General features: G+C 40.1%; 1 protein-coding gene across 2 annotated transcripts in view; it reads right to left on the bottom strand.

The window, feature by feature from the left end:
• Window positions 1-16,544, bottom strand: part of UGDH (UDP-glucose 6-dehydrogenase) — a 29,500-nt gene extending 12,956 nt beyond the window's left edge. Inside the window, exons 1-2 of one of the 2 annotated variants that reach the window (XM_059924138.1) lie at window positions 16,289-16,544; window positions 9,302-9,470 (exon numbers count right to left, since the gene is read on the bottom strand). In XM_059924138.1, the coding sequence (XP_059780121.1) occupies window positions 9,302-9,463 (162 nt within the window). In that variant the 5' untranslated portion in view covers window positions 9,464-9,470; window positions 16,289-16,544. The remainder of the gene's footprint in view (window positions 1-9,301; window positions 9,471-16,288) is intronic. The other variant, XM_059924139.1, reaches the window with a different exon arrangement.
• Window positions 16,545-16,760: the final 216 nt, after the last annotated feature.

Below are 16,760 nucleotides of genomic sequence, written 5' to 3'. Positions count from 1 at the left end.
CCAGTCATAGGAGATAACCCAATAGTATAGAATTACATTCATTAAGGGGAAGGTCATGTGTAATTTAAAGGTCTAGATTTGCTCTCAAATAACACCTCTGTAGAAAAATCAAAGATTATACTGGTACCAAAGGCCATCAGGTGTACATTATGTAACAAATAAAGCAAACCTGAACTTGCCACAATTAAAGCAGCAGATTAATTTAAGGCATGTCATTCTTTACCATGTTCTGGACTACTTCATAAGAGTTAACAATTAACTCCAAGTATCAACATAATCATCAGAAAAGTCAAAAGTCTTTGTGGTTTCAAGCAAACATTTGATTTTGCATTGTCACTAGAATACAGGTTTTTACTCCCAAGAATTCAGGCCATAGAATACAGGCCATTCAGAGTGGTTGTGAAACAGTCTTTACTCTACACATACATAAATATATATTTTTTCTAAGTCCCATTATAAGAAACGCTTCTATTAAAAAATTTGTTACTTTTCCCATACAATTTAACAGGAGATATAATTGAGAATTTTGAGCTGTACAACACACCTAACAAGTATTCTTGCCTCCACCCCCCCAAAAAAATCAGGTCTAAATCTGATCAGACCAGTCCAATCAGCAAAATCTGTTTATCTACAGGATAAACAACCTGGTTTCTTCAATAAACAAACTGAAGAGAAAAACAAAGAGAGAAAAAGAGAGATTAAAATACTGTGGTCTTGGGACTTCTCTGGTGGCACAGTGGATAAGACTCCACGCTCTCAATGCAGGGGGCCTGGGTTCAATCCCTGGTCAGGGAACTAGATCCCACATGCATGCCACAACTAAAAGTTTGCATGCCGCAACTAAGGCTCCAGCGAGACACAACTAAGGACCCCTGGAGCCACAACTAAGGAGCCCTGGAGCCACAACTATGGAGCCCACGTGCTGCAACTAAGACCTGGCACGACCAAATAAATAAATTAAAAAAAAATAATAATGTGGTCTTAGGGAATTCCCTGGCGGTCCAGTGGTTAGGACTCTGTGCTTCCACTGCAGGGGGCACAGGTTTGACCCCTGATCGGGGAACTAAGATCCCACATGTTGTGCAGTGAGGCCAAAAAATATATATATATATTATATATATATAATATATATATTATATATATGTATATAGTGATCTTAAAAGACACTTAAGTGATACAAATCTATTGCAATATATGGCTCTTACTTGGATTCTGATTCAAATAAACCATGGAGGGGAAGGACATGTTTAAGAATTCTTAAAAACCAAAGCAAAACAGACCTTCTTCTCTCCTGGGAGAGAAGGTTCAAATAATATCCAAAATATTATGGATGTATAGAAAACTATATAGCAAAGTAAAAAGTCAATTCAGGGGCACAGGTCTAGAATTATATCCAGAGGTAATTCACTTTTCTTCATGGTTCTGTGGACTTTTAACATAAGCAATCAGAGAAAGTGTAAAATGTAAATTCAAAATTTCTATTAGTTTGGCTAAAATGTATAACAGGACCAGCAAAATATATGAACCACTGCACTATGAATATAGTGTCACTAATTATGGCAACTGGTTCCTTAGTTATTTTGACTATGTTCTAGAAAATAAGAGTAAAAGGTTATGGAGTTGGAATTTTACAGAGAAGATTTAATTCAATCCTATGTAATCTCCTAACATTTAAATTAAAGTAACCTAAAATCAGAGCAACGCAGAATTTATACTGTCTTAATAAGACCTCAAAATGAACAACTACATTATTCCATTAAAATCAATGGGATATTTGTAGATATCCAAAATGGATGCAGAAGCAGTTGATAATATAGGTTCTACCTCTTATTAGATTCATTATGTAATTTTCATAACTAGTATTTAGAATTTATATGGCACTTTTTATGGAAGAAAGATCCTTTCACAGGATAAAATTAGCTTACATTTTACTCAGAAAAAGCAAAGCAAATTATCCATTTTGGCTTTTTAGAAGTAGTTATTACATTGTTTTTTTAATGAACAAAGTTAACAAAAATGCAATGACTATTCAATAAATATAGCAACACAAAACAGAATGTTTTCATTGGTTTTTTTGTTTGTTTGGTTATTTTTGGCCACACTGTGCAGCTTGTGGGACCTTAGTTCCCCAACCAGGGATTGAACCCGTGCCCTTGGCAGTGAAAGTGCGGAGTCCTAATCACTGGACCACCAGGGAATTCCCTTCATTGTTAAATATTAAGAGTTTCTATTATGCTGTTCCCTGAGTAAAAATTGAATATCTTATTACCATATTTCATCTGATAGTCATTACTATTTACTTCTCAGGTGGTAAAAATAACTACTTTTTTATTAACATAGTTTTGACCCATAAAATATAAGCCTATAAGACTAGAAAGAACCACAATGAACACATAAATTCATGAACCCTAAGTACATTTATCTGGGTTTTTTCAGTGTAGCCTGGTAATCTTTTTACTTGTCCTCTCATTCTGAGATTACTGCTCCAACCTCCACTACATCTTCTTCAGAGTAGCTGGCCTCCCACTTTCAGACAATTGAGATGACCAACGTTTCAGTCACTTTTATTTCCTGTTCCCACCAACAAAACAGTATCTTCATCCACCCTTGTTTACTTCCCTCCAGTCTCTGAGAAAGAGGCTTTCAAGGCCAATTCCTCTTCTTGTGTTTTTGATCCCATCATCTTTGCTATTTTTCTAGACTTTATTCCATCAGTTAGCCCCTTTCTTCTTATACTTTTGACCTTTCCTTCTCTATGTGATTTGTCTACCTTAGTTTATTAACATGCTTGATTCTTTATCAACCATAGGAAAAAACATAATTTTTAAAAATCACTGCTTTTGCGCTTCTCTGGTGGCGCAGTGGTTGAGTATCCACCTGCCAATGCAGGGGACACAGGTTCGAGCCCTGGTCCGGGAAGATCCCACATGCCATGGAGCCACTATGCCCGTGTGCCACAACTACTGAGCCTGCGCTCTAGAGCCATGAGCCACAACTACTGAGACCGTGCGCCTAGAGCCTGTGCTCCGCAACAAGAGAAGCCACCGCAATGAGAAGCCGGCACACCGCAACGAAGACCCAACGCAACCAAAAATAAATTTTAAAAAAAAGTCACTGCTTTTACCCTGTGTCCCTCTCCGGTGACCACCCCCTTTATTTCCTTCTAATTAAACGTTTTAAAAGAAGAGTCTTACTCCTTTTCTACACTCTCTCACTTCTTCAATCTCCTACCTTTTGTAATTGTTCTTGTAAAAGTTACAATGACCCCCATAATACCGAATTTCATGAGTATGTCTCTGTTCTTATTTCTCCTGTGTTTGGCAGAACTGACAGCTTACTCATTCATTCAGCAAATATTCATATTTGTTGAGCACTTACTAAGTACTGGTCACTGTGTTCGTCACTCATAATCAAGACATACACATCTTTATGGAGCTTGCGCTACTAAAACTCTTCTGGTTTTTGGTTCACCTTCTCTAAACTACTCTTCAGTGCTTCTCTAAGGCATTTCTTCCTCCACCCCTAATCAAACATCAGCATTTTGACCCCATGCGCTGTTCTCTCTACAGGCTCTTCTTGGGAGAGCTCAACTACTCTGATTTTAACTACTGCCTGCATAATTTATTTTTTTAACTTCCTGCATAATCTTAAGTTTACATCTTCAGCCCTGAATTTCTTTTTTTTTGGCCATGCTGCACGGCTTGTGGGATCTTAGTTCCCTGACCAGGGTCTGAACCCAGGCCATGGCAGTGAAGGTGCTAAGTCATAACCACTGGACCGCCAGGGAATTCCCCAGCCCTGAATTCTTGAATATCATTCTAGATTCCTTCCTCTACTTCATCCTTCTTGAATCAACAATCAAGTCTGATCATTTTTCCTTCTAAATATTTCTCTTGGGAATTCCTTGGTCATATACCAGAAGCTGCAGGGTAAGGCCAAAAAAAAAAACTTCTCCAATTAGTCTAGTGAGTTTCGGAGTGAATGGAGTGAGGGTGGAACAACTATCAAGGAGGCTGTGTACTCAAAAGAGTTCATTAAATATTATAATTACATATTAGTTATCTTTTCTTTATCAGTGACCAGGAGTTAAACATTAGTCGCCAAAAGAGACTCTCTGATATGAAAAATTGGTATTTACAATGAAAAATCAATGCCATAGATTTTTATAATATCATTGAAAACAAATATCTGCTTGGTTGTGTATTTTTTTTTTAATTTATTTATTTATTTTTGGCTGTGTTGGGTCTTCGTTTCTGTGCTAGGGCTTTCTCTAGTTGTGGCAAGCGGGGGCCACTCTTCATCGCGGTGCGCAGGCCTCTCACTATCGCGGCCTCTCTTGTTGCGGAGCACAGGCTCCAGACGCGCAGGCTCAGTAGTTGTGGCTCACGGGCCCAGTTGCTCCGCGGCATGTGGGATCTTCCCAGACCAGGGCTTGAACCCGTGTCCCCTGCATTGGCAGGCAGATTCTCAACCACTGCGCCACCAGGGAAGCCCGGGTATTTTTTTTAAATTTTATTTATGTACGTATGTATGTATTTATTTGGCTGCATTGGGTCTTCATTGCTGCTTGCTGGCTTTCTCTAGTTGCGGCGAGCGGGGGCTACTCTTTGTTGCGGTGCTCAGGCTTCTCACTGCAGTGGCTTCTCTTGTCGTGGAGCACGGGCTCTAGGCGCACGGGCTTTAGTAGTTGTGGCTCACGGGCTCCACAGGCTCAGTAGTTGTGGCGCACGGGCTTAGTTGCTCCCCGGCATGTGGGATCTTCCCAGATCAGGGCTCGAACCCATGTCCCCTGCATTGGCAGGTGGATTCTTAACCACTGCACCACCAGGGAAGTACCTTGTTTGTGTGTTTTTTAATGCATAATAGAATACAAATTTAAGGAGGAGGTTGACTGCAAAGGTATCTAAGATTTCTCTGGAAATAAAAATATTTCTTTGCCTTGTCCAAGGTAGATCAGTATAAAATCACAAGTAGTAACAATATCTATAAGCTACTCAATAAAGGAATTCAGAAAGCAGCATGAATTCTGGTTAAACCTGCCATTTGTTTTTCTTCTTTTATAGTTCTTCTTGTTTGACATTTCACATAACATTTTACATCTCCTATATGGCCAAGGAAATGTGCAGGAATAGTTAGTTTTACAACATAAAATAAACAAAATATGGAACAAAGGCCTAACATATCTTTGAACATGGATAATAGGGACACACAGTTCATTTCCACAAGTTTTGTTTTGTCTTTTTAAATACACGGCACAGAAATCATTTATTTTCTTCTGATTTGTAAATTTCTTAAGCAGGTGTCTTTTAACAACTGATGTGTAAGAAAGACACATGAAAATTACAAGCCTAAAGTCATTTACTTGCTAAGAGGAAAATCATTCTACTTGTTAAGAAGATTCCTTCTAGAATTTTAAAGTAGCAGTGCCATGTTTTTAACCTCCAAAGTCAGCTGGGTTGTTTTTTTTTTTTTAAGATTCCATTTCCTTTGCAGGCTACAACTAAATAGTGCAGAACTAAAATAGCTGCTTCGGTTGTCATCATCTAATTTTGTGGAGTAGACAGATTAAAAATGAGATAAAAATAAGACTTTAAAGACGAAATAATTACAACCATTAAATAAAGCCAATACAATTATGGGACATTAGAGTTCTGAGAACTCAGACGTTGCTTCTAATGAGCACAGTGCTAGCTAGACTTTCAAATCTTTTATATTCTATTTAAAGAGATTTAAAGAAGAAAAAATTTATTCATGAAATAAAACTGAAAGAACAAGAAATACTTTTGTTTATAAAAGCTAGGTTATTGAGAAAAAACAAGTAAGATGTGGAAAAAAATCATCTTAGATCTTAACTCTTTTAATCTAACTATATATCCCAATTGGATTCAATATCAATGTAGAACACACTATTTTTTTTGGAGGAATTTAACTTTTTTTTTTTTTTTTTAACGAGAGCGGTTGCTTGAGGATAAACAACTAGTTGTTTTTTTTTTTTTTTAATTAATTACTTAATTTATTTATGGCTGTGTTGGGTCTTCGTTTCTGTGCAAGGGCTTTCTCTAGTTGTGACAAGCGGGGGCCACTCTTCATCGCGGTGCGCGGGCCTCTCACTATCGCGGCCTCTCTTGTTGCGGAGCACAGGCTCCACATGCGCAGGCTCAGTAGTTGTGGCTCACGGGCCCAGCTGTTCCGTGGCATGTGGGATCTTCCCAGACCAGGGCTCGAACCCGTGTCCCCTGCATTGGCAGGCAGATTCTCAACCACTGCGCCACCAGGGAAGCCCTGGAGGAATTTAACTTTTAATTTTTAAAAAAGTAACAAGAGTATAACATGGCAAATTCAGATCATCCTCTCACTTCTTTTGTGGCTTACTGTTGTTTTTATTTGGGGTTTTTTGGTTGTTATTTATTTATTTTTATTGAAGTATAGTTGATTTACAACATTGTGTTAGTTTCAGGTCTACAGCATAGTGACTCAGTATTTTTGCAGACTGTACTCCATTATAGGTTATTACAAGATGATGGGTAAAATTCCCTGTGCTACACAGTATATCCTTGTTGCTTATCTATTTTATATACAGTAGTTTGCACCTGTTAACCCCTTACCCCTAATTTGTCCCTCCTCCCTTCCCTGTCCCCTTTAGTAGCCACAGGTTTGTTTTCTATATCTGTAGAACACACTATTTTTATTTTTTTCCATTTATTTATTTATTTATGGCTGCGTTGGGTGTTTGTTGCTGCGTGCAGGCTTTCTCTAATTTCCTTGAGTGGGGGCTACTCTTCGCTGCAGTGCACGGGCTTCTTATTGTGGTGGCTTCTCTTGTTGCGGAGCACGGGCTCTAGGCTCACGGGCTTCAGTAGTTGTGGCACATGGGCTCAGTAGTTGTGGCATGCGAGCTTCAGTAGCTGTGGCTCGCAGGCTCTAGAGTGCAGGCTCAGTAGTTGTGGCACACGGTCTTAGCTGCTCCGCAGCATGTGGGATCTTCCCGGATCAGGGCTCGAACCCACGTCCCCTGCAGTGGCAGGCAGATCCTTAACCACTGTGCCACCAGGCAAGTCCAAACACACTATTTTTAATTTAAAGCACTGAAGTCTTAGGAAAAAGAGTTTCAGATTTCAAATAATAGAAATAGTACTAATAATAAGAATCTGGCCAGAGAATGTGCCTGGCAACTAATTTTTTTGTTTTCTCCAAGAAAAACGTCTAAATCCAATATATTATAGATAGTTTATACTTTTTTCTAGCTCAAGATAACCTTTTTATTTTGTTTTTATGTCAAATTTTTATTGAAGTAAAACAAAAATACAGAAAAGTGTATATATTTTAGTATAGAAAAGTGTATAGCTCAATTTTCACATGTGAATACACTTGTGTAACCATTATCCATACAAGAATTAGAAGAACATTAACAGGGAGTTCCCTGCTGGCTAGTGGTTAAAATTCTAGGCTTTCACTGCCAAGGCCTGGATTCAATCCTTGGTTGGGGAACTGAGATCCCACAAGCTGTGCAGCATGGCCAAAAAAACCCCAAAAAAACATAAACAGTAAATCAGAGCCTGCAGTATGCCCTCTCCTAGTCTCTACAACCCCTCAAACTACCATCATGCTGAATACTATCACCAGAAATTAGTTTGCCTATGTTTGAACTTTATACAAATGGGATTATACAGCATGGACTACTTTGTGTCTGACAACACATTACTTTTGTGAGAATTTAAACAAATGCTTGCATGCAGGAGTAGTTTCATGGATTTTAAACACAGTATAGTATTTTACTGCAGGATTATACTACAATTTATGTATCCATTCTATTGCTAATTAACATCTAGGTTGTTTCCCATCTGGGGTCATTATGAATTGCACTGTTAATACCTGTCTTTTGGCACATAAATGTATGCCTCTCTGTTGGATATACACCTACATGTTGAATTTCTGGGTCAGATATGCATATTTTCAGCTTTAGTAAATACTGCTGCACAGTTTTGCAAAATGGCTGTATCAATTTACGTTCTGACCAGCAGTGTATAAAATTCCAGTTGCCCTAAACCCTTGTCAGCACTTGGTATTATCAGTAGTGATAATTTTAGCCATTCTGGTACATTTTGTGTTTGAAAAGTAGAGTATACTGCTGGCATAATTAATTACTGAATGACTGGATATAAATATGGCTCACAAGGTTTCCGATGACTTGCAGCCCTTTTATGGATATCAGAATTATAAAACTCTTAATCAAGTTATCTTTCCAAAATGTTTTTAAAAATTCCCCAAGACCTAATATAGTAGTGTTATATTTATATAACAGGAAAAGAAATGCTATAACACTGAGGTATTTAAATAACTATTATGGGAAGTTAATCTGGTAGAAGAAGAAAGGGTAAAGCACAAACAGAAGCTACCACACAGAGGGCTTTTTTTTTTTTTAATTCTAAGTCTGATTCAGATATTGGTAAATCTGTGATGTTAAGTGGCTACTAATCTATGGGTACTTTTTCATGGATTTCTATTCATAGGTCTATAAATAGCAGGCAGATTTATCTTACAGAGACTTCCCCTTCTAAAGATCACTTAAAGACTATGGTTATAAGAATCTTAAGACTAAGAGTCTTATAAATAATAAAACTTTTCAGAAAAAAAAAGAAAAGAATATATTAATGTTGGAGAGAAAATGTTACCCTCAAATTTTCAAGTGCTTCTCTGTATGTCAAAAGCATAATATCATGAACTCATTTTACAGTGAAACTTTTTAAAAATGGAACCCTGCTTAATAAAATAGAGGCATATTTTCCTAACTATGAGTTCTCTAAATTCACAGAAATTTTGAAATTCCAATTTAAACAAATTTGTGATACTAAACACTGAATATGAAAGACACCATTTATTCATCCAAGGTTTACCTGATATAAATACAATCACCCAAAAATATAATACTTACATGAATTAATATTATAAACATCTACAGTTTTAAAATTTTTACAGATGTCACTTTTTAATTGTACTATTACCATATGGTAACCATACTAACAAACAAAATTAGAAAGTAGAGAAGATAAGAAAATTACCCATAATCTCACTCCACTAATATAACCATTATTAATATTCAATATACTTTTTTCTAGGCATTTTCCCTGGGCATATTTGACATAATTATAATTGTAATGTTCATAATATTGTGTATTTATGTTTTTTCATTTAATTTCTTATCAGTTGAAGTCATAGAATTTTATATTAAAAGTAAATTACTTAGCAAAAAGAGTAAGAAAACAAAGAGCATAAGAACAAAGCACTGTTTAATATGGTTTACCTCATAAATAGGAAGTGTAGGAGAGTTCCATGCATTGATTCTTGATTCATTGACATCAACAACCGTTACCCTGATTTCAGGGCACATATGAGCAATGACACTACATGTGGGTCCTCCAACATAGCCTGCACCGATGCAGCAGATCTTCTTAATTTCAAACATGATTGTACTAGAAGGGAAACAGTAAGACCGTCCAACTATTGAGAACAGAAAATTTAAAGAAATCACACTGCACATTCATCACCCTTTATAAAAACTGTCAAGGTGACAGATACTGGAAAGATTTCCTACATGCACACGCATTAAGAATTATGAAAACAATGATAATAAAAAAATAACGTTCCAACTGGATGACCTAGCCTGTTCTCAGCTGTACCAGCATGAAACATGGAAAAAATTATAGTAACTGATATTACTAAAGAAGTGTCACAAAGATTATAATGACCTAATATAGAAAGTCAAGAAGCAAAATAAAACCTTACTTAATCTTCTAACACCCTAGGGTAACTTTGATTGCTGAGGGAAAATTCAAGGGTGAACACACCAGTGCAATTCTTGCTTAACTAAATGCTGGTGTACAAAGGTCAGCTTTACAACAGGTTTAGACTAAAATGACAGATATTAAGATTAGTTCCTGGGGCTTCCCTGGTGGCGCAGTGGTTGAGAATCTGCCTGCCAATTCAGGGTTCAAGCCCTGGTCTGGGAAGATCCCACATGCTGTGGAGCAACTGGTCCTGTAAGCCACAACTACTGAGCCTGCGCGTCTGGAGCCTGTGCTCCGCAACAAAAGAGGCCGCGACAGTGAGAGGCCCGCGCACCGCGATGAAGAGTGGCCCCCGCTTGCCGCAACTAGAGAAAGCCCCTGCACAGAAACGAAGACCCAACACAGCCAAAAAAAATAAATTAATTAATTAATTTTAAAAAAAAAGATTAGTTCCTAAGTCCAGAATTGGCCTCTGAGATTATATTCCCCGCACAATTTGGTTTCAGCAATTCATTTTTAGGTACTGGACAATGATCTTAAACTTAAACTATTTCAACTTTAATCAGAAACCAGGCGATGGTTAAAAGAAAGTAATTTCTGTAGTTAGCAAAGCTGTTACACAGATTTTGATGGGTTTTTCAAAAACCAGTGAATTGATTCACTCGAATCAAAATGACAAGGGACTGAGTTATATGTAAGAATCTCAGTTTATTCAGTAATGATAACGAGAACTGTCAAACTGATAAAATTCTTAGAATTTTTGTCCTAGAGAGTTTAAGAATTTGTTAGTATATTCCTGCATGGGTCAGAGAAGGTACTCTGGAAGGCTGATCTAATTACAATGCCTGGCAAGTACATCCCTATTATGAAAAAAGATACACAAAGCACATAATTAAGATGATCCAATTCCCTTTGGTCTGAATCTGTATTAATCAAACAATGCTCTAATCTTCATTGGTTCTCTGGGTAGACTTCCCAACTGGAAGAGAATGAGCTGACAACCCATACAAGTATCCTGGTCTGTGTTAATAAGCAAGTAATCTGGCTTATAAATTGATCTTTAGCAGTTATGATTAGCAGATATCAACTCATAGAGTCTGATCTCTAATGACTTTTTTTTTTTTTGGCCGCATGGCTTGTGGGATCCTAGGTCCCCGACCAGGGATCGAGATCAGGAGTCGAAAACCAGCCCCTCCTCTCCACCCCACCCCCACCGGCAGCGCAATAGCGGAGTCTTAATCACTGGACCGCCAGGGAATTCCCTCTAATGACTTTTTAATAACCTAAAAGAAATGGAATTTTAGTAAACCAGTAAATATGAACAGAATTTGGAATCTAATGATTCCCCAAAAGAAAGAAATAGTCTTAGCAATATACATACAAAGAAATATTTTAAATGTATTCTTATTTTGAATAGGTAATAATTCATATGACTCAAACATTAAATCTGGGGAACTCCTTGGTGGTCCAGTGGTTAAGACTCAGCGCTTTCACTGCCATGGGCCCGGGTTCGATACCTGGTCAAGGAACTAAGATCCCACAAGCCAGGCAGTGAGGCAAAAAAAAAAAAAAAAAAAAAAATCATTAAATCTCTATAACAAGGTAAACACTCAGAAGCCACACACCTACTCCATCCACATCTACTTTGCTACCCTCTACTTTGCTTCTACAAGCAACCTCTTTATTAGTATTCCAAGATTCACCTTAGCAAAAACACTGAGCCTAGAAAAATTTACGTTTAGCAACCATATATCTTTCTTCACCCTTCTTCTGCTTTTCAATTCTGCCCTTCACACTCTCCAGGCCTCAAGTGCCCTATACATGAGGAGAATGCATGGGGAGATAGACTGCACTGGGATTGCTAAGTGGCTAAGACTGAGCCGGATGTTCTGAAAAGCTCCCACCTGTGGGAGGGACAGCTGGCCTGGAGCAGGCTTACCAAAGATGTGTCTCCAGCATTCACTGCTGCTGTCCCCACCTCTACAGCAGACAAGTCTTGGCATCTGGTTTCAGAAAAACTGCTTCAACTTGCTTCAGGCTTATTCCCTTCTTCTCACTCATGAAAAATTAATATTCCCAATTTAAGGATTTACTGTGTGGGCACAGCAGAGAATTTGGCCATAGAATAATATAGGTCCTGACACTCAAGTACTTAACAATTTATTCAGAGAATAATTCAATTGAAAAATGTTTATTAAAGACCCCACTATGTAACAGCCACTATTGTTCTATGTACTATAGATACAACAGTGAACATGACAGATACATCTCCTACCTTTACATTTATATTCTAGTAGGAAAGCACACAAACAAAATAATGGCAGTTGTGGTAAATTCCACATAAAGGAAATAAACATGTAGCTAAAAGAGAAAGATTTTATGTGGGGAAAGGACTATTTTAGTTAGGGTAGTTAAAGAAGGACTCTCTGAGAAGGTGACTTTTAAACTGACTTAAAAGATAAAATGGAGTTAGTTGCATCCAGGTAACATGGTTAAATTACACAAGGCAGTATAATCAATTAAATGACAAAATGAGGGGTAAAGTCCAGAGGGGGGAAAAATCAAAATAAGAAAGTATCTATATCAAGGCAAATGTAAAATCTAAGCTTGGCCTAAAGAATGAGTAGGATTTAAAAGGAAAGATAAGTGGGGAGGGCATTCCAGTTGACAGGAAGGAAATAAATAAGGACTTATATACAGAAATGAGTCCAGGGCTTCCCTGGTGGCGCAGTGGTTAAGAATCCGCCTGCCAATACAGGGGACACGGGTTCAAGCCCTGGTCCGGGAAGATCCCACATGCTGCAGAGCAACTAAGCCCGTGCACCACAACTACTGAGCCTGCGCTCTAGAGCCCGTGAGCCACAACTATTGAGCCCACACGCCACAACTACTGACGCCCGCGCGCCTAGAGCCCGTGCTTCGCAACAAGAGAAGCCACTGCAATGAGAAGCCTGCACGCCGCAACTAGAGAAAGGCCCGCATACAGCAACGAAGACCCAACACAGCCAAAAATAAAATAAATAAATTAAAAAAAAAAAAAAAAGAAATGAGTCCAAAGAAGTGAGATCTGCCTAGTTGCACAAAAACGTGGGTGTTAAGAAGTAGTGAGAGGTAATAATTGTCTCAGGGTGGAAATGAATTGGAAGTGGATCTTGAATGCCCCTTTCAGGAAAGCATGACCATAAAAATCCATGAGGCTATAATTTAATAACTTCAGGTAACACAGCTGAAAGTAACCATAACAATCAAGGCATTAATGTATTAGCTAAAATCTAATAAACTCCACTGAAGAAAAAAAAGGGGGAGGGGGCAAAGGGAATGATCAGCTTGGAGCCTGGAAAAGGGGCATTAAGAATAAGAATGATGGAAAAAGTCTTAAAAAAAAAAAAAAAGAATAAGAATGATGGGCTTCCCTGGTGGCGCAGTGGTTAAGAATCCACCAGCCAATGCAGGAGACACAGGTTTGAGCCCTGGTCCGGGAAGATCCCACATGCCGCGGAGCAACTAAGCCCGTGCGCCACAACTACTGAGCCTGCCTGCACTCTAGATCCCGTGAGCCACAACTACTGAGCCCCCATGCCACAACTACTGAAGCCCACGAGCCTAGAGCCCGTGATCCGCAACAAGAGAAGACACCGCAATGAGAAGCCTGCACACCGCAATGAAAGAGGAGCCCTTGCTCGCCGCAACTAGAGAAAGCCCATGCACAGCAACAAAGACCCAACGCAGCCAAAATAATTAATTAAAAAAAAAAAAGAATATGAATAAGAATGACACAGTGTTTATTTCAGCGCTTCTAAAGAGTGACACAGAATCTGGAAGTCAGAAGTTTTCTGGTTTCAGAGAGGTGGGGCAAGAAAAAAGCTTTCGCAATGCTTGGATGGCATATTCCCCCCAAATTCTTTGTTCTGATTCCACTAGGCCTTATGAGTTCAGATTGCCAGGAATCATAATACTAGAAAGGGATGGCCTGGATTTGAGACATAAGTATTCCAGACACTGGAATAAACTTTCCCTACTGTAATAGCAAGTTTCCATTCTAGAGTATCCATCAGTCTCTTATGAGCTTAGTCATCATAAGTTACCTAAAGCCTCATTAACCCTTAGGTTTGCGGGAGGAAAAAACAAAAATCAACCTTCCAGATCTGCAAGGCTGAAGATCAAGTCCTGAACTGATGAACCTGGACTACCACTCACAGTAACCCCTTACTGGATAGGTGGCCTCTCTAATCAAAACCAGTATACCTGGAATACCTAAAAAGTGAAATCTCAAAGGATTTTTGGACCAGAGGATCTTGTGGTGTTACCACTTAATCCATAGCCAAGAGGTTATAAGGGCAGCCTACGCCCTCAGTCTCAACCAGAACATGGGTGAACCAGAACATGGGTTGAGCCCATGATGAACTCTTGGGCTCAAGAGTTTTATAAGGTACTCACAGGCTAACACTTCTCTGCTGCTGTTCACCTCAGCACCTAGAACGGTAGGCTCTCAATAAATATTAATTGAATGAGTAACTCAATAAGGGCCTATCTTTTTGAGATGAAGACTGGTATTTGAATATCTTTATCTCAGATGCTCGATCAGAGTATTTTTGCAGACTGTCCACAATCCTATCAATCTTTCTTCTTTAGGTAGAACTTCAGCACGTCTTCTCAGAGTTACTTCTTATCTACCTTGGTTGCCACGCCATATTCAGCTTGCCTTTCAGACGGCAGCTGGGGTAAACTATTGATGGCAGGTGGGTCTGTAGTATAGAACTGCATGTGTTTTAGGGTACCCCTGCGTTGCTCTTTCATATGAGGTATGAAGTATGGCTCGCAAATGACAATGGGAAAATTACTGAAGAAGCTAGATGTACAATCTGTGCAAGTCCAAATAAATTACCACTTGGAAGTTTCAACAAGATCTTCAATAAGCTTTAATATGGAGCTTGGTACAGTGTTAGTGATATACTTTGCCTGACACAGATATCTTCTGATTCTATTTTCTATTTCTACTTTATTTACCTTCTGACCCTCTACTGTGTTGTCAGGGAAATGGGAATGTTTGCTTACTGAATGAGTCAGTTTGAAATGAGTTTTTACCTCTGTATTTTGGGAAAGTCACAGCAAACCAGGCCATTCCAAAACTACTTTTCATCTAAAATTTTACAAATTCAGATCAATATTTCAACCTAAAAGATGCGGCTAACAAAGAGCGAAGCTCCTATTACAATCTAAACTGAATATAATCCCTCCACCTCCACCCCTCTTCAGTATACTCTGTATAATTACCCAGTATCTAAGGCAATGGACGTTATAGCTGGATACATCAACTTCACACATTATCTTAGACATTTCCAAAAATTAAATACTAACAGATGCCTGACCCGGGAAAAATACTTAATCAGTGAGAAAAACTGTTAACCGCATATCTAAAGGGTATCATGTAAAGCTGTGGAAATAGCAAGAGAGAAGATGGATTATGCTTATTGGTTACAGGTTTTATGTTGGAGAAAGGAGTAGTACAGCAATAGAAGAAATGAGATCCTTTCAATCAGGGTTGTCTATCCCTTACCTTAAACCAGATGCTCGGCACTAACAAGCACATATCAGAGCAGACAGTAACCTCTTTCATTTCCAGAATCACCCCCCGCTCCCCGCATCTCCCAAGAAACAGACCAGACTACTGTTGTCCATTTCACAGGGGATTTGAAGAAACTCAAAGACTCACTGTGTCTTTGAGGGCAGGCAGTCAATGAACAGCTATTCCTCTGTATATCCCTGAAAAGTTCCCTACCAGTGAATCCCTCTTTTCTATATACCAGAATTCTCGACCTTACTCAATTATTTTCCTATATATAAAGAGGCATAATTTTTCAAGGTCTCACACAAACGCAATCTCCTGAAGCACCCAAGAAAGGCCTTCCCTAACATGAAATAAAGCCATTATATAGTGTGACGGCCAACAGTGGATTCTGGGACAGCACATACAGATGTCACGACAGAATGAATGTCTTAGGATTTCGCCTTCAGAAGGGCTCTCTGGTTCCTTTGCTCTTTAGTTTCTTAAGAAGGGAGACCAGCGACGTGAGGAAAGCAGCAGCCCTCCATGTGAGCAGATTCTAAACACAAACAAAAGACTATGATTTTGAGACCAAAATGGGGTCCCTGACCAGAGGACCACTTCCTCTGGTGGACGTTCGGCTTTCAGAGGCGCCAGGAAAATCTCATTTAAGTCGGAAAGTGAGGAAAAGCAGAAGCAGAAAGAGAAGCGGTTGGAAGACTCGCGAGTCTTTAATTAAAAGCCCAAGCTCTCCCTCTTCCAGGGCAGCAGATCCAAAAGACTATTCCCGCCCAGAGCCCAAAAGAGGAGACGGGGGGTCGTGACACTGGGAGCCTGGGACCGAGCGCAGGGAGCGACTGGAAGCAGCGCGCACACCCCGCCCGGCTCCTTCCACATTCCGCCGGGACCCGGGAGCATCCCCACGGGGTGGCGGAGCCAGCCCGGGAAAGGCGCTTACCCACTTCCAGGGACAGACAGCGGTAACCGCTCCAATCCCGACCGCTCGGACAGCTCCTCGCTCTGGGCCGCGCAGCCGCAGCTTCAGCACTCGCGCCCTGCTCCGTGTGCTCTCCCCTCAGCGCACATCCCTCTCGGGCTGCCAAGCACCTCACCGCGAGTCCCGGGCCCGAGCCCGTATTTAAAGGTTTCCACCCGAGAAGGCGGAGGCTTCATTCCCCCGCAGCCAAGCCCTCCCGGCCTGTGCCCTCCGCTGCATCCCTACTCCCCCTCCCGCCACTGTAGGCCGGGGCCCGCCCCTATTTCCTGCCGGGCCCAGGGGCGGTGGATGCGGGGGCGTGACTAGTCGTCGCTGGGAGGGGCGGGCCCCACCCCCCCGGCCGAGCCTGGGCGAATCCGCTCAGGCCAGCTCAGCGGCCCCGCCCCTGCCGCGAGCGGCGCTGGGCAGAGCTGCGTGCGCCGCGGGTCGGCTA

This window comes from Balaenoptera ricei, chromosome 5 (assembly GCF_028023285.1).
Source record: "Balaenoptera ricei isolate mBalRic1 chromosome 5, mBalRic1.hap2, whole genome shotgun sequence".
In the NCBI taxonomy this organism is placed as follows: domain Eukaryota; kingdom Metazoa; phylum Chordata; class Mammalia; order Artiodactyla; family Balaenopteridae; genus Balaenoptera; species Balaenoptera ricei.
This window is presented reverse-complemented; position numbering and strand designations above follow the sequence as displayed.